Genomic DNA, 24016 nt, shown 5'->3' on the forward strand with positions numbered 1-24016 from the left:
TAAAAGTACTGTTTGGGTTTTTTCATAAAAAAAAATTAAAAATGAAGGAATTTTTAAAGAAAAACAAGCCAACAAATATGTTGTCTCATTCTTTCTCCCAAACAATCAACCCCTCCAGTTAAGTCACATGCTCTATATTATGCAAAAGGGCATTTCCATTTAGTACATTCCACTCTACAGTAGTGCATTTGGCTGTTGAAAAAGCATTTCTAAAAATAAAGTCCATGTAGCTTAACAATTTGTCTGTGTTTGGCAACTTACTCTTAGAGCTGTAGGTGACCTCGAGTAGTCAACAATATCACACCGGAATGAGTACCCTGTGGCCCAACCTGACATAAGAAACTGAAGCAAAGAAAAGAGAAAGGGCAAAGATTTCCTTTCCGTCTTGAAAAATTAATTAATTTCAGATTACTTTCACAATCACTAAGCAAGAGTCGAAAACAATATTAAAAACTTGTTCAGTCAGCAACCTTGTTAATCAGCTACCTCTGTGTGGGCTAACTACCATAAAATCCTTTGCTATTGCAGATTTATTAATTTTTCATTCCAGGACCACACCTATGGACAAGAACTTTCTTCCTGCATCCATTATTTCAGCATTAATAACCAAAGAAAACAGCTGTTTAGCCCATGTTAAAAAAAGCAACCTATTACGTAAATTAGACCACAAAACCAAATAAAAACTTTTTACACTTTTGGAAAATTGCTATCAGCCAACTGTGTTAATACTGAAAAAAACCAGCACAACAGAAAATATGTCTTAATAAAATTAAGGACAAGCAACGAATAATATGGACTGTATTTTTGGTGTCATAGTTTCTAAATTTTTGCTCTCTTGAACTGTAAGATTTAATCAGTCTTTCACTGATACGAGTGATAGGAAGCTGAGGTTTTATCACTGAGAGCACATGCATGGCCAAAGGACTGTAAGTAACAAATATAATTTCATCTTTTCTCTTGGGATATATTAAAACTCGGACAAGAACAACATTGTTAATATAATTGGTTCATTCCCCTGCCAGCCATGAGGACTACTGTATCTTATAGGTGTTTACAAAGTTCTCCTCATCCACTGATCATCATCATCCACTCATCTATGACAGGAGGTTCAGCTCTCTGGATAAATGGAATGTCTTAGTCCATTTAACTTCCTAAGAAAAAAAAATCAGTTGCTTAAATTAAACCAAGATTTGAAACACTACTAAGGCAGCACAATACTTAAGCACCCACAAAATGGCTTGGATCCAATCAGGGAAAGAATAAGCTTCATGCTGCATGTCAGACAATAGCAGAGATTCAATCTGTTAACACTATATCCATGCATTCTTTCAGGAAATTGTAACATGAAAGTCTCAACATAATTAATTGAATACTGAGTTAGTGTCAGACACTAACAGAAGTTTAATATTTTGTTTCTGAAGGTTATAATCGAACCCAAACTTGTCACCAAATCACAAGAGGAATTTTGGCAATTTTTCAAAACAAAGTCTGAATAGCAAATGTGTGTGTCTTGCCTATCATTTCCCACACAACAACGATGACACAAAGCAGCTGCTGCTTTACTGACTTTAAAGTGCTGTTATAAGATATTGCAAGCAGTTCACTGTAACTCATGATGAAACATATGCAGTTGAGCTAACGGAAAGATATTATGGCACAATTATTATGTCAAATTATGGCACAATAATTTGACTATTTTTATTACCAGTTTGTCAAACCTGAAATAGCCACATAGCCAGATATAACAAAGCAGGTTAGTACTAGCCTAGGGATGCTTCAAACGAATTGTTCACCTAATACTGTTGTTAAATAGCTACACTTTAAAAACCAACAAAAAAAAACCCCAAACAAACCATTCCCCCCCCACCAGCAAAAAAAAAAAAACCACAGCAATCGAAAACAAAAAACTACACCTAGCCAATGAAAACAAACCAACCAACCAACCATAATGCAGAAAGCAATACCAACTAAACAAACAAAAAAATAGATAGGTAGCTATCTTAAACCTTAAGGTTCTTAATTAAAACTTCTACAGAGTCTATATCATTCATGTTTAAGGATTTCAGGTCATTCAACCCTTAGCACTATACAACTTGTCAGGCTTTCCAGTCTTGAAGTCTAACATATACTTGAGCTATGAACTACAGCAAACTCTCTACATTCCTTTGGAGCACAAGACCATTTACTATTTTGGATGGGGGGCGGGAAATCAATGCTAGACTTCCATGGTTTGGGTTTTGGGGTTTTGTTTGTTCAGTTTTGGCTTGTTTTTTCAAGGATGAACAAAATCTAATGTGGGGATCTTAACTTTTGTCATTTAAAAAGCAGATTTAAGTGAAGATTATTCCATACTAAACATACTCTAGAAAAGGTTTGAAATATCAATGTCTACTATCATGTAGTAGGACAAACAATTACAACAGTATAACAGACTAAGAAAAAAACATGTTTGACCTTACCTGCCACAGCCCAGGAAAATTCATAAGTGTTAGGAATTTTAATTTTGTAAATTTTATACAATGGCACACAAAAAAAGTTCACAATCTTTCTTTCTGGGTATGACTTATTACTTTTTTTTTTTTTTTTCCCAAGTATCAGCTTGATTAGTTTAGCATACTGCTTGGAGGAACACAATTACAACAATCAGAATAAAATATTTTATAAATTGCAGAGTGGGAATTGAATTAATATATCTATTAAAAGTTAGCATGAGGATAGTTGGAGACACAAATATATATAAATACATTATAAATAAAAGTCCTACTTACTTCATAAGTCATATATAAAGAGAGGGCTACCACACTAAAATTATAAAATGTCATTATCTGCCTGAGTTCAAAAGGTTTTTTATTTTCCATAAGTTTGGGTCCCAAGTAAGTGACCAAATAAATGTAGGTTCCAATGATGAAGGTTGTTGGAAAAGGTGAAGACATGAGTGGCCAGCCTTCCAGTCTTGGATCTAGACAAGAGGAGGAGGGGGAGCGGGAAGAGAAAAAAAGAAGTCAGATCTTTGCAGTACTTGTAAAATCCTAAACCAGCTACAGAAAGGTACATAATTCTTAATAGTTTGGGGTTGATCATGTTTCAGTCCATTCACCTCAAATCCATACCAAATCCATATCCATACTGGATAACATAATTTAACATCTGTAGGATTCAATAGTTCTTTCTGCATCAATTCTTCACATGTAATGAAGAGACACAGAGTCATGAGTGATGTGATTTTTGGTCTAGAGCTCACCTTCATGGAAAGTTTGCATTTTCACAGATAAATGGGGCTCAGAAGACAGCACAGAAAGGCAAAGCACAAGCAGATTACTGAAGTTAAATTTCCATGTAAAATTTCACTCTTCTAGAAATGCATGCACCTTCTTTCACAAGTTCAAGTCTCAGATGTGGAGTAGCCCTGGTTTTCAAGATCCTCAAGCTTTATAAGTAGTACAATGTTAGAGATATTAAGTATGGGGATTTTAAAATTAGAAGACTTGTCCCATCAGTTGACACTCATAGCTTAGTACTTGAGGTCTGTGCCTATTCAGTCCAGACACATCACCACTTTCACAGCACCATGAACCACATACTTTCATCTTACTAGCCTCCACAAAGTAAAAATGTTGCAAGTTCCTCTCCCCTTCTTCCAAACACAAGTGTGGCAGAGTTCTACTGGTGCCCTGCTCCTGCCCCTCCATAGTGGAAGCTGGCAGGTGCATTCTCTGAGCTTCCGGATTCCACTGTTCCTTTCTGTGGTTCATCATCAAGTTTCAGCTCACCAAAGACTTCCACATTTCTTGATAAACTTCATTTATTTTTTTTTTATATACGTATTTATATTTAATTTTTATATCAGACTTCAGGAAGATTCATTTCTGAATCACCTCACACTTAACCACTGTAAACTGTAAGCTACTACTTTCATGGCCCGCTGCTATAGTTTGGAGGTGAAATTCTAGGACTGCAATTTTTGTTAAGTGTTTAATTCACGGCCAAATATCGTAAGTCAGGAATATTCAAGCCACAACATTCAAGCAACCTATTACCCATGAGACCCTCTGACGTTGTTTACAACCACTGGAAGTTTTAAAACAGGAAAAGCACAGGAGGAAAGCACATTATAATGCTGCTTACAGCCTGTAACGTGCCCACTGATGCTGCCCACACACCAAGAAGGACTACGAACCACAACACTAAGCATCTGTATATGTTGCACTGCAAGAGAATCACCAGCTATTCACAACTGTACTGTTTTTTCTGCATCCACTCCTTGCACTGCTACTACCAACACTTTCCCATTGGTCTTCCCAGCTTGGTCCTGGGGAAACCTTGTCCAGCCACGAGCAGTATATGATGTCAAATACAAGCACTAGGAGGGAGGGAAGTAGGGAGGTCATGGACACTGCAGCAAAAATGCTTCATCTTGCAGCTCCATCCCAATCTACTTCATCCCATAAGTCATATTGATAAAATTCCCTTCTCATTTCCATATTGTGGTTCTACAGAACAAGAAAAATAGTTCTTTGCTATACCCAAAAAGATAAATTAGTAATTTTATTGACCAATCCTTAAATGCTTTTCAAGTTTTCCCCAGCAATCAGCTAATCCCTGTTACTATGTGCCTACCACAGTGAGAAACAGTCAGGGATGCCACTACAGCAGATGGGTCTTAAGCCTGAACTTGACATAAACTTTGTCATTTTTTTGGAAAGCACAAAGAACTACAGAACATCAATGCTAAAGCAAAGCATGTGTACTGTCCTCATATCAGCTGCAACAGGAGACTAACGTTCCTTTTGAAAACAGAACTATGACAGAGTTAATTACTCTGTAGATGAATTTCAAGATAGTATAACATATCAATACTATCAACATATTTCTTATACTTCGCAAAAGCAAAATAGAGTACCACCATGCACCTAGCTCAATTAACTGATAAAATACCATTGCTCATTGATGAAAAATAAGTAACGTATCAAAGTCAGCAGCACGGGAAAAACCATGAACTACATATTCAGATAAGCCAGAAAGTCTTGCAAAAGATTCACTATCGGCACTTTATTCAGTCTGAGGTAATACTCATAAAGTAGCCGAGTTTTGCTTTTTCCCTTTCTTAAAATGCAGAAACTAGTCTGTTATTTACAGTTAAAAATGTCAACAGGTAACCTGGCAGGTCTAAGAAACATTTACAGGAAGATAAAGTTATTTTAAGTTGATAAACAGATAAATAGTATTTTATAACTATCTGTTGATATTCAAACATTACTGAAAGTTAGTAAGTTTTAGATTCAAGTGACTCACCAGCATCTTTAATCCATTCATCATACAGTAGTACAGCCTTTGATGTCAGATTGCTGAAGGCCATTTTCACTTGATGAAGATTTTATGACACTGCCTGCAATAAAACAAAACATAACAGAAACAGGGATTTTTGTAATTAATGAAATAAAACACAGTAGAGTGTTTTGGAAAAGATTTTCAGGAAACAGAATGGGAAAAAATACAGAGAGCACCGCATGTGAAATACAGATGAAGGAGCGTTAGCCAACCAAATCTCACTATGCTTGGGGCTAATTTATAGCTGAGCTGTTATGCACAACAGTATGATTTTGTAATCTCTACATACCAAACAAGGCGCTTCCGTGCCATAAAGCGTTATCTCAAGAAGCCATGCTGTGGTTAACCATTCCAGTCAAAGGCAAAATAGAAATGAAGAGCAGCTGCTTAAATTCTATTTTTTTAATCATCTCTACTTAAAGTCCCAGTCACTGATGCATGAAGAAGTTCAGCTTTGTAACATTTACTAATGAAAATTTTAATTTTCTAGCTAAGAAGTATTTCTAAGGTAGGTGGGAAGGAAGAAAGGTGCCAATATGTCTGCATACTCCTTTTAAATACAATAATTAGCTATGTTATAATTAGTACTCAAATCATACTCTGATGAATCAACTGTTTCCACACCAGTATCATTAAGTGTCATAGTACCAATGTAATATCATTAACTCACAAAAATTACCCAGGACATCCAGTTTGCATGCAGTGCCACCTACATATGTAAATTTTTTCAAAGAAGTATGCTTATATGAATACTGATTTTTTTGCTCCAAAGTCAAGTACTCATCAGCCCTTCCCTTGCCTCATTCCTCCTACAAAATACTTCGTAAAATCCCAATACATTTGAAGGGTATCTCTCCTATTCCCACTCAGTGTCTCAATTTGCCATAAAATTTCTCTCCATACCCCTGTGCAATCTTCACACTGTATTCACCTTTGAATGTCCAAGCTGTAGCACACCTTTATAATCAGCTCCTTTTTTCTGGCTGTCCTTTTACATCTCCTTCAGGCTAAGCCAGCTACAGGTTTGGAGAGACAGCGCTGAGCTGGTGATGTATCTCTCTCTTCAGATCTCCCCACTGTAACGTTCTCATTTGTCCTCAGCTTAACACCTGAAAAAATCCTTTCACCCCTACGCCACTTTTACAAGCACCTCCTGTTCAGCGCCATTTCACAGGGGGTTTTGGGCACCTCAGAGTACACTACACACCCACTTCATCACATGATGCAATACAGACAAGCCTGCCCTCGTCAGAGTTCATCTGATGCACCTCTTCCCAATTCTCATTTTGCTGCCTACTTGTTTTACTGCTTGTACTTTCGTCCTGTGTGTTTCAACCACCACCAACTTTGTGTTCAGAAAATATTCCCCCGGCAAGTCTCTTTAAAGATTACATTTTCCAGAAATACCATCCTCTAGCATCAGCATTTCCAAACTCAATGTCACTGCCTTTTATGTGGACCAGTTTCACATGCCCTAGGTTCATACTACAACATTTGCTACAAAGTAGGGTTAATGGGAGTGTGGAAGGTATTTTGTCTTATCCTCTTAGAGTTACTTTACAAACAAACTAATATGTAGTGGAAATTAATTTGATCAAGACTTGCATAGGTTTTTTTTTTTTTAATCCACACAGAAAATAAAAGTAAAGTAAAATAAACAAGTAGCCTGCTCTTCAGAAAAAAACAACAAACCAAAACAACCATATTTGAAAGATTGCTTTTTTTACTCTACAACCATGTTGTTAATAAGTAATCCGGTAACACTTGGACAATAACACAGTCTTTAGCAGTTTTGACATCTATAGAACTTATCCTCTAAATATGAGATTGGAAATATTTGGCCTGAAGGGACAAAGTCTTCTGGGCAGAGAAGGCCATTTGTGAAATGCACAGCTATAGTTCTTTCTGCTGTAAACTCATCTGCACATAAAGCATTTGTATAGCCACAGTTTAGTGAGGAAAACCTACCTTTCTATTACATAGCAGCTCACATACTTAGAAAATCAGCACTTTTATTTCCAATGTTCCACTTGCTGCTTCTAACAAAATCAAAAGATTCAAGTAAAATTTCTTTTTTAAAATAGAGTGTCTAGATTGTAGCAAACTCTCTCAAGATTAGGAAAGCTGCACTAGCAGACTCGTTTTCAAAGTCAGGTTATTTTAAATTGCAAGCAATTTACATAAACTTAAAATATGCAGTCACATAATTTCAGTCTGCCTAGCTTGAAAAGATCTAAAGAACAGTGGCGGTTCTCTCAAGCATGCACACTCAGAAAATAAGCATTGAAATCCCCTCAAAAATAAACGCAAGGTATTCAGCTCTTAGAAAGATAATAACTATTTTTCTTTTTTTTCCCCCTTTTTATTTAAAAACGTCAATGAAGCAATACTGTGCACCTAGGTTCAAGCCAGCTGTACTAGTATCATTTCTGAAGATATCTTTAAACAAAAGTGTCTTCACTATTATAAAAATAGAGGGTGCACTTGATGCAAGAGAGGGGAGCGGCTATCATAAAAAAGCAAAGTCATTTGCTGGCCTCCGGTCTCCTGCAGCTCAGCAGAGAGCTGAAAGAGCCCACTAACTGCAGCTGAATTAAGGCACACAGCTCAGGAAAACCAATTTCAAGTTGGACCATTGCCTTTACTGAGGAGGCAAAGGTATATGATAACATCATTTACGCTACCCAAAAATGCCATGAATACCACAGCAAACCATATTACAATGCCTCAAAATGACAAGTAGTAGGTAATAAGTTATTGAAAGTGCTCAAGTTTGGTTAACACACAAAACCATTACTGATTCTTGTAGTGGGAATTACTGGTATGCCTCAAACATTCCTTATTTTTCAATGAGAACAAGAAGTTTCTCACATTCCTTTGCTTAACCCACACAAAAGATATTTGCCATACTTGATGCTCATTTATTCCCCCTACAGAGTTTTAAAATATTAAAACAGATATTGACATTTGCTTTTAAATAGTAATTTTACAGCAAGTGTTTTATGTTGATGCGTACTGAACAAAACAAGCAAACAAAAGACCTTGACAGAAAACCAAGGAAAACGGAACAATCTAATGTAAACTCTGTCATTCCACAAAAACAAATTCTAAAACTCAGTTGGAACCTAGAACACCTAAAGTTCAGAATTTGCGTTAGAGACCAAAGCTAATTATTAGAAAGATGGACAAGTCACTCTCACAGAGATCTCTTAGTAAAAGACTGGAGAATATGACAATAGAGTAGAAACTTCAACAGGATATTTCCATCCCAGGCAGATCCCAAAAGCAAAGGCTCTAGGGCATCACATTCTGGCCCAACAAGCAGATGATGACAGATAGACCCACCAACCTGCAAAGCCCACTGGAAGACAGGGAGAACCTGCAGAAAGGATTGACCCACGCATGCCTAATTTCAAAATGATAGCTTAAGAAATGACAGTAATACTGGCTTACATATTCAGGCACAATTGTGAAACTTCCATGTTTCAGAATTGCTTGGTATACTGTTGTTAAAGCTGCTCTTGAAGTTCAGAAGGTAATTAACTCAAAAAGTTTCGCAGATGGTATCTTAAGCCTTACCTGGGAAATACCAGCTCTGCCCTCTGCATTTCCAAAGGCTGTGTGCTTACATAACTGCAGTTATTTTAACTGCATGATTCCCTTATGCCACATAGCAAACAAATACAAACTGCCTATTATTACACATTACATGGATTACTCACCTATATTCTGTAACAAGGTTTTAAACTTTAGGCTCCTGCTGGCTGCTGTTACTCCTGAGAGGAGTTTTCACCACCTTCCCCATCTCTTATGCCTTCTTTCAACCACCCAACCCATTTTTTTCAAAGTTGGCTACACCCTGTTTAGCATTAGGTGACCTTTCTTATTTATAATATTGCTTGTAAACACTGTGCCTGTTAGATGACAATTCTGCCCCAGTGAGTGACAGGAAGCAGGCAAGGCAACTTTATGCAACAGAGGTACTCAGAGAAATGTCCACGCTTTGAGAGACGTAGTATTCATTAGTTGCTACCTTGATTACATTTCAAACATTGACTTTAAAGCCAGACCATTTTAAAACACAAATCGTAACTCCTTAGAGTACATCAGTAACCTCTGCGTATATATTTTGGAGTGTATATATTTTAGAGCACGTAGAGAATAGCAAATTTCAAAATAAATACAAATTCCTTTTTAAAATGTAGACATCCTAAAAACAGATAGGTTTAGAAAATATATTAGAACATCTACTTGTAGAATTCCCCTCTGGCAGTATTCAACAACAGGTCTAACACTTACCCTGTGTAATCACGCTCTCTGTATTATTTACACAGTCCATCTTTATTTAATGCTTTGCTTTTTAAACTAGCACCAAATCTGTCATTTACTTACATGAACAAAGCAGTCTGTAAGTAGCAGAACTAGTGAAAACACATTTCATTTCAAACACACTTTGGATTGATATTCTGCCACACTAATGGGTTTCCCATTCTGATGCTATGTAAAATAACGACAAATTTGTACTTCTTTCCACATCTGCCTACAAATTGTTAAGAAACTGAGACTGCAGACTTCATAGCAAGGTTGAACACTGGCAATAGGCACAGAAAAGCCCCATCCGATGGGAACTCTTTCAGGCGTGGTTTGCATGCCCAACTCCCAGCCAGAATCATATGGGCATTCTCATGGCCCACATACTCTGACCCACCAGCAACAGCCAAACAGGTAGGTCCCTGTGCGCAGTCCCACAGCATCAGTGCTGGTGACTCTGGTCCTTAGGTAGCTGTAGGGTAAGTTACAGCAGCTCGCAGACCCAAGTGAAAGCTTAATCTTTTGAGAAAAAGGTTATTTTTCAGTCAACTCAGACCTGAAAGACTGAATGACCTTATGCAAAGGAACTTGACACATGAAAAAGACACATGAACTGCGATGCCACAGGCATAGAGAAAGGTGGGAACAGCAGCCCTGTCTTAGATCCCTTTAAACTGATAACGAAATCATGCAAGGAGGACACAGATTATCATGTCCCATCCTGCGCACTCATAGACAATGACGTACTAGATCTGTAGTCAAGAAGTTGACATGCTGCACTTCAGCAAGTCATCACTCCGTCCGTCACAAGCCACAGGGGACACTTTACAACACAAGAACTCAAATCACAAAAGCTATGTTGTGCCACAGTAAGGCAGGAAAAGATTTGGCATTGCCAGTATCTGAAACACTACAAAAGCATGACTTAGGGTTGCAGTGATCCTGGGGACTAATGTTCCACATCACATAGAAAGACTCATCAAGTCCAAATAGTTCTTGCAATCGCAATCGTAGCCTGGAAGGAAGTTTCTTTGCAAGTCTGAACCTCGTTCTCAGTTTAACTTGCATACATGAAAGACTCTGGGCAGATCCTTGAAAAGACTCCTACTTTCACTTGGGAAGAGAACACCATGGACATTAATTTACCTTCCCCAGCTTTCTCTCTACGTATTCCCAGTGTTTCAGAGAAAGGCAAAAACATAAGCAAGGGGAAAAGCTCCGAGGATTTTAGCTTATCAGTGCTCCCATGCCTTTATCAAAAACTCTTTACTTAAGCATTTGCATGACAGCCACCCTGCAGCCAACTAGTATCACCTGCCTATGCCTCTGCTGTGGTAAGCAGCTCCCGCACGCAGCTTATGACAGAAGCTCTTCTTGTTGATCCTCCAGTGCATGATTTTCACTTGGCTCCTTTAAGTCTCATTCTGGCTTAGTGATGCCAGCTCACAAGTCACCTAGCCCTGCCTACACAGTGAGCCCTGTTGCAGATATTGCATGACAACTTTCATTTATTAATCAAAATAAGGTTTCACTTACGATGTAATTATTTTTAGTGGTGCAACCTCATTTCCATTTGATAATGATACATCATTACTCTTACCAAAAAACTCCAGCAAAGTACTGATTTAGTATTTGGGCCGTATCTGACTCAGGTTCATCTCCTTACCCAAAGGACTTAACAGATTCTCCTTTTTCCTCCTTGCTTAGTATGTAAATAGAAAACTAGAAAACTTTATGCAGCATTTCAATTTTTCTTTCAAGATTAGATCAGCTACGCTTTGGGTCACAGGCTTTCACAAACCAAGAATCAAGGGCTGGACAGCAGTAACAGAGTCTAGTGTTTTCATCCATGCTACAGAATCCTGCTAACTCAAACACTCATTGCTTCCTGCTCATTTCTCTACAAGTAAACATCTTCATAATAATTTCAGCTTTTACCCATTCTGGTTTTTTTTCCTCTACAGTAGGGACAGTTCTGATACATATACTTATTATTTACAGCTGCAGTGTTCCTAAAGTGCATGCAGATTACTAGTAATCTGACGTCTAATGACATCAAAAGTTTGCATTTTATAAGACCAAAAATTGAATGGGCTTTCTACTGGACACTTCTTTTAAGGTGAAGCATATGGAATGCTGATAAGAGCATCCTCATATCAGTTATCAATAGCTTCCCAATACACCTGACAAAGGTCAGGCCACAAGCAAAATAGACTCAACTAACACTGCCAAGATTTGTGACCAGTCTAATGCTCCCCCTCCTTCTCCTCTGTGTTACCATCATGTGTCTTTATCATTCCTGAACCTCCAGGCAGGATGGCTTAGAATTTACTCCAGTTATGAGTAATATTGCTGGTATCTACGTGCGTGATTAAAGCCACTGAGATCAAAATATGAGAAGAGGCATGAGTGACACTGTCCCCATCCTTCAGCAGCAAGCTGAGTCACTAAGTTGGCTCCATCTTATCCTCATTAAGAGTTAATGCATATGAGTTAACTGCATATAAGAATCTGATACATCCAATTAATTACAATAAAAATAATTACAATAGTTTGCTATGAAGGACTGGTAAAGAACTTAGCTTGCCTTTATCCATCACTTAATAGAACAATGATGCAAATATACATTAAATAGTCACAGTGGGGGGCACTGCATGGAAGCCAAACAAGAAGAGAAATGCAGAGCAAGACTTCAGCTTCAGAAGAAGACTTCTAAAACAAATAGGAACAAGATTTTTTACACAGGTAACATCTTGCTAATCTATGCAAGATGGAAAATAAAGCACACAAGCCTTCTTATTTCCAAAGATGTCTCATAACCAAGTAGTCATTAGCAATGTACCATTAGCTATTCAGCACTAGAGTAAAATAAACACAGAAAAATTAGACCATGGATTTCCTCCTGGTAGACAAAGACAAAGACAGTGCTGTCTTTCGTAACATGAAACAATAGTAGAAAGGAGTTTCATAGGAAGGAGAGACAAAAAATGTAAATAATTACCTTTAGAACACAATATTCACCTTAAAGACAAGGTGAGCAAGTAAAATGAAAAATATTCATCATTACCAAAGGAAGAGTATTTTTCTAGAGTCACATCTTGCCTATAGCATACACTCAATTCAGCTACTGTCACTGTTGTTGCTGTGGCAAAATGACATTGCAAAGTCAATGTAATTTTATGGAACTTATATTGCACAAGCTGTAATCTTGTTAGGTTCAGAATGTTAGGAAGTAGTGACACTGATAACAGGGATGTACAGTTGCAACATATTATTTTGTTCAGCTTTTATGCAGCAATTTACAAAAGCCTGCTCCTACACCACACTCTCATGCTAATTACCATCGTTTTCCCACTGCCTTGCACTTGCTCAACCTACCCACCCTCTGGGTCCTAGGCTGATATCCTAGGCAGCAAAATAATGCTCTGATTTTGCCTGTATTGCATTTGGCAGGCATAAATCTGAAAAGCAGCGGACCTAGAACTGATATCTTCCCCTCCTTTTTTTTTTTTAAATCTACCATGTAGCATAGTGGACAAGCTTGGAACATCAGCAACTGCATCCTCCCCAGAAGCCTCTCTTTAAAGGAAGCAGGATCCAGCTGTGTTAGCGCCTTCTGCAACAACCTACACATCGCAACCATTAACTCTGGGAAGTGTGACAGAGGCAGCGGCTGCACAGTGAGAGAAGATAGCAGAGTTTAAGGGTGACAAAAGCCATTTGAAAGGAAATCTGTGCTAAGCATGTTTTTACACTCAAGTATCAAGAACACACCCCTACTCAAGGAAGCGTGTAGACAGTATAATAAAAAAGCTGTTGTTCCCAAGTTCAGTATTAGAATATCAGCTACTATTGTGAATGTGCTTTTTAGAATGCTCCAGGAAGCTACTGCGCTGTCACATCCTAAATCTTTCCACCTGAGAGCTGGTAATTTGTACAGCTGCAGCTGGAGGTTCCAAATCACTGAGGGATATGCAATGAGATATAAAGGCCTTGGGTTTCTGGATTTGTTTGTTGTTGTTTAAATCAACATTCTTCAGCATGATGAAAGTTCTAGCTAATCACTACAAAACACACTCATGAGTATTATTGTCAGGCAACCCACGAAGTACATTATAGTGTTGTTTGTAGACTTAGGCTTCTCAGCCAAAACTACTAAACTGAGCAGTAAAAATATGAACAGACTTCTGATTTCTCCTGAAGCTCTGCTCCTTCCCCTGTGTCCCAAAGAAGATCTTCACTTTAAAAAAAGAGAAATTAATAGCTTATACTTCACTAGAGTTACTGCAGAAGTGAAATACAGTTTCAGAAACAGAGGTAAGGTGGAAAAGGCAGATGTCTCCCACTAAGTGCCTGTGGTACGCTATACTAAAGGCAGGAATCAGAGGGGTAGAGAATAGACAGTAAAGAAATGCCTGAGCATTAGGGACAGCTGGAGGAAATGTCCCTGCAGACTCATCCTTAAGTCAAATGTTGCATTGTGCTTATACTTCAAGTCCAGAGACAAAGACATGGAAATTAGTATATTATAAAACCCTCTTTGATTCTGTTTGAAATTTTAGTAAGTTTTTGGGTACTGTTCAAACAATCCTGGATGTTGCTTGGACTACTTAATTGCTGATAACCTTACACAGCATCCTTCCCTTTTGAGGTGATCATAACCCTTGGAAGGTGATCCAGTTTGATAGAGGTTGAGCACACAAAGTGAACACAAGAAAGGGAGCACCTTTGCTTTGACTCAGTATTAATGGCAGTTCCAGAAATGCAAGGTAGATTTGCTGTACAGGTACCGTTGTAAGGACTATAGAACTGTTGGACTTCCAAAGGGTTCCCATGAAAGCCCTAGGGGTCAAGTCTTGACAATAAGTATGGAATAGGAATGTTCGTTCGTAGCTGCCTACAAGCACTAGAAAGGGGAAACATCTAGTCAAGGTGACTCAAGGCAGTAAAAGGCCTATGGAGACAAAAGAAAAATGTTGTTCTGAGGGCAAAGCAATGCTGTATGGGACAGTATTCAGAGGACAGCCCAACCTCAAAAGCTTATGTGAAAACAAAACTCTCCATCACCTAAAAATATTAACTTGATTAGCAAAAGTGCTATATAACTTTTGTTTAAATCAGATCTTGTTATAAAACCCCAATTTTAAAAATATATCAGTAATTTGTTCAGTTTCCAAGCAATCAACATGCAGGAGTTTGCATAAACCAAAATGTGAAGTAATGACATTACACAGCTGTAAAGGTTTACTTCTGCTCCAGATAGACTTTAGTTTCCTTGCTAAGAGGAGTTTTTAAAAGTCTTCATTATTTTGCACTTTCAGAAAGCTCAGAAACAGTCTATACGCATTATGCAGGCTGTAAGCTGGTAACAACGGAGCTTTTTAAAATCAGCTTAAAACATCAAATAATAACTTCATAGAAGAACAGAACAGAATGCTTCATTATTGCATAGGTTTAACTACAGGTACGTTGTAAGAATTTTCCATCTTCCACAGTATTTTCCACTACTACAGCCGAATGTAGTTTTTATCATCTTTCCAAGCATTCACAGACCACCCAGGACAAGATATTGATGCAGTTTAAAATAGATCAGGTCAGCCAGACAGCGCATGGGGATGAAAAAGCTACATTGGTCTAAGTCAACCACACTCATTTTTTTCCTCTTTCCAATCCTGAAAGACTGCCAGATACAAATAGCTCCAAAAAATGTATCCCATCGACCAAGTCCATTATGCAGTGGATGGGCCACATCAGAGTAATGTAGGAGACAATAATACTTCCAGCATTGAAGCTTGGCAGGCAGCAGAGTACTCAGTCTAATACTAATGTCTCTGTAAAATGCCAGCATACAAGAAACAGACAAGCGCCTAAAAGTCTACTCGGCATAAAGAGCAGTAAAAGAGATGAAAACTGGACCCTCTCCAGTACGAAGAAAGATTAGGCTTATATATATCTATGCACTTCAGTTATCAAGAAGGTCTCAGATAGCATTTTTCATGCAAAGGTTTTACTCCTTTGCAGAAAAGGTCAGTATGTTTGGTTAGCTTTGTGTGGAGCACTTAATCACCAGACAAAAAGGAGCACCTTTTCCACCAGTTAGCACAAAACCCTAAAGTGTTGGGTGCTAGTTCAATATTCCAGTTACTGTGCAAAGCCAACAGGCCACACACAACACTATCTGGACCTGAAGCAACTCCACAGCCTTTATCATCAAAGCAGGTTTCCACGCAGTGGTTTGTCTCCCCTCTTTCTCTTCTACCTTGCCTCAAGATGATTTTACTGTTCGCACTCAAACTAAGGAATTTGCTTTCACTGTGCTGATTTTGGCTTGGATTGAGTTCATTTTCATTGTAGAGGCAGGTATGGGGCTATATTTTGGAGTTGTGCTGGAAACAGTGTTGATAATACAGGGATGTTTTCATTGTTGCTGAGCAGTGCTTACACAGAGTCAAGGCTTTTTCTGCTTCTTACCCCACCCCACAGTAAAATGGGGTGCCTAAGGAGCTCAGAGGGGACACAGCTGGGACAGATGACCCCAACTGACCACAGGGATACTCCACACCAGATGACACTATATTCAGCACATAAAACTTGAGGAAGGAGGAGGATGTGGGGATCTTTGGAGTTATAGTGTTTGCCTTCTCATTATGCACGATGGAGCCCTGCTTTCTTGGAGATGGTTGCACACCTGTCTGCCAATGAGAAGTTGTAAAGGAATTCCTTGTTTTGCGTTACTTGCATGCCTAGCTTTTGCTTTACCTACCAAACTGTCTTTATCTCAACTCACAAATTTTCTCACTTTTACCCTTCTGACTCTCTCCATCATCCCACCTGTGGGGAATAAGCAAGCGGCTGTGTGGGGCTTAGTTGTAGGTTGGGTTTAAACCATGATATCCATATATATTACACAGCTGCAGGTCCATTCAGCAGACTATATCCAAAAAGCCTGATGCTTTCCTACCGACCGGACCTTGTCTCACTGCTGTTGTCTCAACAAGTGAGCCAACCTCATATAATTTCACCTGTAAAAGCAGCTCTCTTGCTTATCACAAAAGTCTGTCTAGATTCAAATAAATTTTGTCTGATGCTCCTGCACCTTGGATGAGCAACCGATGGCATGCAATCACACTCCACAGGGATATTCTCTACAGTATAAAAGCAAGAACACTAAATTGCACAATTTCCACTCCAGAGACAAATTTTAATCCCACACTTTTAAATGTGGTTCAAATGGGGTGCCTAAGCAGTTCAGTTTTAAAATACAGTAGCAGTCTCATTTCAATAGATTGTGAAAAACTCTGGATCAAACAAGAACTCGGCATGGTCAAGTCCATGTTCAGAAGCCTTTCTTCCTCCAACTTTCAGATAACCTTTCCTAATTGATTGACTGCAGTTTATGAAAAGCAGTTTCAGGATAACCTGAAATTCACCCAGGGGATTTTTCACACCATAACATTTAGAATATCCATTAAAGGACTTTCTGAAGGGAGGCATAGAGAGCTCTACCAGCCCCTATGTATTGCAAGCCCTCCTCCCAACATTCTACCTTTACCCTTCTCCAAAATGTAAGAAGTCATGGTTACAAGTTAGAATGAGTGTACTTCCTGGACATAAGAACTATACATAAAGCTATTTACAGCCTTCCCATACTGTTTATTACTTCTTTGTGCAAAACCAAGCCCAAGAAGACTCCTCCGTAATCTACCTTGGTACAGAACTAAATGCACAGAACAATGTTGTTGGCACAACAGTAATAATGAAAGTGACCAAAGGAATTAATATCTGTAAAAAAGCTTCAGAAGAATACAGCTGACAAATAGTTTTGTGAAAGCTTTAATTTTGAAACTGACAGTGAAAACTAAGCTTACTCCATTGGCTCTTGGCTTTTGTACATACATCTCAATGTACAAGAGACAACGGTGAACAGGGCACTTCCAAAGTGCATTACATAATTTCATTAAGCTTGTCTTTCCGCACAGTTAAAACTTCACAAGTGAACATTTCATTTCAGTACTGAAAAGTCACAGAACCCTGACTACAAAAGTGATTAAAGAATGTATTTAATCCAGATATTTCCAATTCTGCACCTACACATACAACAAAGGGATTGTAGTAGATGTTGTAAATGCAAACAATGTAAAATACATGAAAATATTCATTTGCAATAAACCTGAATCTAAGTAATTTTCACCTATACAGGAGAAGGCAACATTAACAGCTGCTGCTTCTCTGAACAAGCTACAGATATTTCCACGCTGGTCATCCCTACATATTTCTAATGCCACATGGAAAAATATAGCAATATTTACTTAACAGAATAAATGAGCAAATCTGATACTCTTGATGCTTCAGCCAATACCTTTTCATTAAAACAATACCAAAAAAAAATTAAGAAAACAACTGAAAATGTTGTCTCTAAAGTCTTTCAAAAAAAACCCAGATACATTTGACAAATCCTGTATGTCAAAACCTAACTAAACAGAAACAATTTTCCCCCTCTCCCTCCCTTTAACCCCCGCTTCCTCCCAAAAAAATAACCTTTCCTCCTCTACCAGGGACATTTCTAAACCAAGAAGTTTCTCCTTCCTAGTGGCCTTGCATTCTGCTCAGGTACACATCAAAAAATATCAGCCTCAACTTCTGGCAATAATTTCCAGGTACTTAACTTTTTAACAGAGCAGACAAAACCCAATTAAAAAAAAAAATAAAACCTACTTGTCACCTTGAATAACTTTCCTGAAAGAAAAGGCACGGTATCAACATGAACCATACCCGTGCTCTAAAAGCATACAGAGAAGCATTGAATCAGGTTTTTGTGACTTTGTTTTAAGCCTTTTCAGGACTGATGATACAATGCACATTATTTCCAAATCAACAAACTGATCTTTGTGTTTCAGACGCCAGCAAGATTTGTCCCCTTCTTTTGTTAGCAAACAAAGAATAAAAGGAATAGAGTTATTCTTAGTAAGCTATGTTTTTATCTCAGACATGCCACAAACTCGGAACGCCATCGCTGTGATATGAGCATTCTCTTGAATTCCTGTAGGAATTTTTGCACTGTATATACTATTCCTTTGTACAGGTTTTTGCAGTGCACCATACAAAGTTATGCCTATATTCACACACATTTAGTGAGGTACTGCTTTTAAAAAGAAAAACAACAACTTTGAATAGAGGCTCCAGGCAAGGGGACCAATGCGCAAGGCACCATATCAATATAAAAGATAATCCAAACTACAAAGAATTCACAATACAATTAAACACATGCAGGCAACGTGTAAGAACTCATAAAGCTGCTACAAGCAGCTTCTCTTGAGCATAGCTTGCTCAAACAGAGCAAGTCTGACTGTTTACAAGGCAAGTTTGCAATTCTAAGAGCACTTTTAATAGTGACAAAGTCATTTTAATCAATCTTTTATCTCTGTCATACCTGCTCCATGTTACCATTGACTTGTGCTAAAACAACTCTTTTTTTCTGGCTGCATAATGAAACAGATTGGCAAGCAGATTCAGGGTAGAAGAGAGAGCCTCACAGAAAAGGAAAGGGTATTTTAACTTAGACTAGCTCCTTCGTGCTTTTCAGAACCAGTCTTCACCAGGGGTTATACCAGCAGCACAGAAAGGTGACACAAGGGCAAAAGCACTCGGGATAAAAGAAATGCTAGCAAAACCACAACATCAGCTTAAACTGGTATCATGAGCAGGGTGGAGATAAAATTCAGTATTTGCTACTTTCACTGTTACTGAAATAGAGGCCTGACACCATTAAAGGGGGGGGCAGTCTGAATACCATTGTTCTTGTCAAATAAGACATTCGTAGAGTTTACCGACACCTATATTTGTCCTCCTTGTGACATCTGTCTAACTCTGCAGGTGGAACTCTGAGCTTACTTTGGGCTGCACAGGCTTCACCAGCAGTTTTTAAGATACTAGATTTGTGTGCTAAGTCAGGATTTTGAAGTTAAAATTCTATGAAGATTTAGTTCCTCGGATTCTGATCCGGAACCAAGATAACAACCGAGACATTTTTACACTTGTGGTGTAATAATTTTGTACTTTTTGGATCTCAGCTAAGGTTTTTTCCTATCCGTCTGATACTTAACTGCTATATCACTTGCAACTCTGCAAAACTTCTTGTAAATTGATCATGTACTGACAGGCTACAGTAAAGAAAACTACTGGCTTTCATTTTCTTGCCTTTTAAATGAGCTATGCTATAAAAGTACAATGAGGCTCACATGAATTATTTATTTGGTTAATGCTTTTGTTCTATTAATCTGATAATTTCAAGGAGGAAAAGGTTTACTTTTCATCTTTCAGGCATTTGCCCTCTAAATGCAGCACTGAATCTGGGTTCTGGGCAAGCACAAGACTGCTCCCTGGCAGTGCCCAACACAGCAGAGGAACTGCTCAACTTTTTAGTAACAGGTACAGTAATTTGAAGTGATAAGAAAGATACTAAAATTAAACCTAAAACAAGCGCGAAACTTTTGTGGCATGCTTTAGATCTCTTTTATGGCAACAATTATTCTTAATTTTGGAGAAGCCTTTGTTAAGAGTTTCCCAGTGTTTACTTAGCTTGCACCCCTTTCCACCTTGGGGCAGCTTCCAAGCATAGACCAGCCTTCTCCTATATACTCAAAAAAGGACGAACAGAACTGCTTTTCTGAAGTGTCCATAAACTGCAGTAGAGAAAAATGCAATCAAATCTGTTAGTTCTCAAATTTAATACGTATCTAGGCAATGGGGACACAGTTAAGACACTGCACCTGTGTGTGATGCCTGCTGTGACCTTGGGGAAAAACAACGAAGAGTTAAGAGCTGCAGTGAGGGACAGAGGAATAGCTAGAAGAATGGAGTATTTCTTCCTTTTCAGCTACCCAGGCTTTGGGAAGCAGCTTAAAGCTTCAGACATCCACTAGCCTGAGGTCAATACAAGTGTTGGGCTATAAAATTATTTTTATAAAGTCATGCTGTGCCATTGAAGAAGACACCACCCCATTCATTCATCCTTTCCTATATACAGAAGAGCTCTACTACCCGTATTTTACAAATAGTCCTTAATCCTTTTCAAACAAAGTGAGTCAGATTAGTTTCACCCATAGTCGAGCGCTAATTATCACATGTTGGCTGGGGCAGACCAGGAAGCTCACATAAGCCTCCACCAGGAGAACCACGGGGCGGCGGCCTCCGACAGTCGTGCTGAGGCAGAGGCATCTGGGAGGGAGAGACTTCTGCTTGAAGTCTGCAAGGTTAGATACAGAGTATGACAAACATGATTTCACAAGCAGCTAATGGAGATCCAGGATGGGATCGTGTCTCCTTTCCACCTCCCTACACTTGAACACAGGCTTCCCTCACTGCCCACACACCTCCCGTGCCCATTGCACACACTCCTCACCCCTCTGCCTCTCTCCACGTCTGCCCCTACCTCCAGAAATCTGTGTGTTAGGTTAATGGACAGAGGTAGAGGTAGGGCAGAGGAAGAGATTAGGTAAGCATTAACTCAGAAGCACTAGGCAGAAGTAGATTCAAGAGGAAGAGCAGGAGTCCAAGGAAGAAAAAACAAAACGTGTTTCCCTGTTTACTGTAGCAAAGTGAAACAAAGCCAGGAAGGGTACAGAACGGCTAAAGGAGCACACTCGGCAAAGGCCATCCAGTCATATCAGGATACAGAAATTTACCTAGTTAATTCTTTTATGGGTATGTAATTAGTTGACAAGTATTTCATAGTATTTGCTGAGCTTTGTAACCAGTTAAATCCCATTTAGCGTGTATTACTTGATTAACGTTGTGGCATCTTTCGCAACACATTCTATGAATATTGCTTCCTGCACTATAATGTGCCTCACTCCACCAGTCAATAAATACTACTTAATAGAAAGTTGATCGGCCCATTGCAATGAAATACTGTAGAGCTGTGTTATTCCCCTCATTTGCAACAGAGGTGCTGCCTAGGAAGACTTTATCCTACATCTTTCTTACTTTCTTACTATCTTTCTTACTACATCTTTCTTATGTAGGATTTTCGTATCCTACGCCTTTCTTACTTTTTCTTCAAGCAAAACATCTAAATACAAGTGCTCCCATTCCTCAGTGAAGCATTTTCAGAACACGTCCACGCTGCCCAACGCTGCTACCCCTACCTGAGGCAGCTCCAAGGCAGCTTGAATGCTTCCCAGCCAGCACCCCAGATGCCAAGCAGCAGGGTAAGGCAGTGTGCACTGTTCCCAGGCTGCTCCCGACAACCAGAAAAACTAGTTCAAACTTCTCCCACACGGCAATGTTCAGTACAGACCTACACACAGGTGTGAGAAAGACCGAGTTACAATGGAGTAAGAAAGAGGGTATCCATACACAGCTGTAAGGTTTCTGGTTTGTTTGTTAGTTAACATCTTGATTTCCTACACAATCAAGAAAAGAAATCAGTAAGAGTTGATCTGCAGCCCCACTATGCCTTTTCAGGCATCACCCAATGTTGCAGTAGCGGCAACAACACCCAAATCCCAGCCAAACTATTAATGTATTTAAAATATATTTAAAAATTAACCATCAATGCGCTTACAACACTGAAACGACATCCAGGATTACAAAGGGCTGCCCCCCCCGCTTAGCCCCACACAGCAGAATCCACCTGCTTCCCCAGCTCATGGCCTCAGCACTGCTGCGGAGCAGGGATGGATCCAACTCCGATGGCAGTGGAGGAGACTTGTCTCCTCCGAGAAGGAAAGCAGCAAGCCAGACAGCTGCCCCATTTCCAACTCGCCAGACAGCCCCTGACTAGACATCAACCCTCCGGCCCTATATTTTAATATCATCATCTGAAGCACGTGGGGCGCAGCTCTGCCCTGGCTCCCCTCACTGTGTGCCCCTGCACAGAAAGAACCCTCATTTCTCCGTGCCCGGGGATCCCTCTTCTCTCCGGGGGTTGTGTGCGGGGAAAGGCATTTTAGAAGGAAAAAAAAAAAAAAGTCCCTCAGGCAGCCTTAGGAGCCCATCCTCATGCCTCATCCTTGGTGAGGCTTGTTCTTCGGGACAGGAAGATGAGAGGGAAAGGCACAGCGGGATGCAGGGCGCAGCCAGAGGGTTTGGACGAACAGGTCCCGCGGGGTGGAGGGCACAGCCAACAGCTCTCGGTGCGCGGGAACGCGGGGGCTCTGGAGAGGGCACGGCCCGGGGCGCGGGAACGGGGGCAGCTCTGAAGCGGGACGGGGCAGCCTGATCCAGTGGGATGTCCCCGCCCGCGGCGAGGGGCTGGAACTGGATGATCTTTAAAGTCCCGTCCAACCTAAACTAGTCTATGATTCTACAAAAAGACTTTGCCTCTTTTCTTCAGTTTGCCTTCGCGCCCCCTCCCGTCTCCTTTTTTGCCTCTCTTTGGACTCCGGCTGTCACCTCCACGCTCACCACCTCAAAAAGCCGTCATTTAGAACTTTCTGTGCACTAAAGGGACAGACGGACTAAAAGCGAGCACCTGTTCACAGCGAGCACCGCCGGGGGCCGCGGGACCATCCCGGGGGCCGTGACCGCAACCAGCGCCTTTGGGGCGGGTGGGCAGAACCACCCCCGCCCGCAGAAGCGCGGGGACCCGCGAAAGGGCGCGGGAGGAGCCCGCTCCCACCCACCCACCCAGGCAGCCCCGACCCCGCGGCCCCACCTGTCCGTGCATCCGCCGGGCAGCGACTTCGCGGCGGGAGGGAAGGAGAGAGGGAAGAAGGGAGGGCAGGAGGGCTGGGAGGGGGCGCCCCGCCCCGGTCTCGCCCCGGGCCGCGGCGCTGAGTCAGCGCTGCCCCCGCTCGGGAGGCGGAGCGGGGCTGCGGGCGCTGCTCGGCACCGGCTGCGGCTCGGACCGACGGCTTTGTTCCGTCTTGAGATAGCCAAGGGTTTCTCCGAAGCCCCCCTAGAGCTCTCTCTGCGCGGTGAGAGGTGCGGTTCTTGTCGCCGCTCCGGGGGCGCAGGAGGGGGAGAGGCCCCGGCGCAGCGCTGGGGAGGAGCAGCGGCTCCTTGGCTTAGAAACAAAGCGCAAGCGGTCGGCTTCGGGTCGGTGCTTTAGGGTAAGCTGTCAACTCAAAAAGGCTGCGGGGCTCCTCTCTTCAAAGCTGCTGAGGATGGAGATAACGATGACCCCCGTGGAGCGAAGCACGAGAAAGGTGATGGGGAACTCGTGGACAGGTGCTTGGTTTTAGTTCGTCTGTCCCTTCAGTCCACAGAAGGCTCTAAATGATGGCTTTTTGAGATGGTTAGCGTGGAGATGATAGCCTGAGTCAAAAGGAGGCAAAAAACAAGGAGCATAAAGGCAAATTGAAGAAAAGAGGCAAAGTCCTTTTATAGAATCATAGAATAGTTAGGGTTGGAAGGGACCTTAAAGACCATCCAG

General features: G+C 40.4%; 1 protein-coding gene across 3 annotated transcripts in view; it reads right to left on the minus strand.

Annotated features, from left to right (window-relative positions):
- ELOVL7 (ELOVL fatty acid elongase 7) overlaps positions 1-23435 on the minus strand; it is a 31400-nt gene extending 7965 nt beyond the window's left edge. The window contains exons 1-5 of one of the 3 annotated variants that reach the window (XM_054054687.1): positions 23297-23435; positions 21786-21937; positions 5293-5386; positions 2769-2959; positions 262-342 (exon numbers count right to left, since the gene is read on the minus strand). In XM_054054687.1, the coding sequence (XP_053910662.1) occupies positions 262-342; positions 2769-2959; positions 5293-5356 (336 nt within the window). In that variant the 5' untranslated portion in view covers positions 5357-5386; positions 21786-21937; positions 23297-23435. Of the gene's footprint in view, positions 1-261; positions 343-2768; positions 2960-5292; positions 5387-5495; positions 5519-21785; positions 21938-23296 lie in introns of those variants that run through there. The other 2 variants (XM_054054686.1, XM_054054688.1) reach the window with 2 other exon arrangements.
- Positions 23436-24016: the final 581 nt, after the last annotated feature.

This window comes from Cuculus canorus, chromosome Z (assembly GCF_017976375.1).
Source record: "Cuculus canorus isolate bCucCan1 chromosome Z, bCucCan1.pri, whole genome shotgun sequence".
In the NCBI taxonomy this organism is placed as follows: domain Eukaryota; kingdom Metazoa; phylum Chordata; class Aves; order Cuculiformes; family Cuculidae; genus Cuculus; species Cuculus canorus.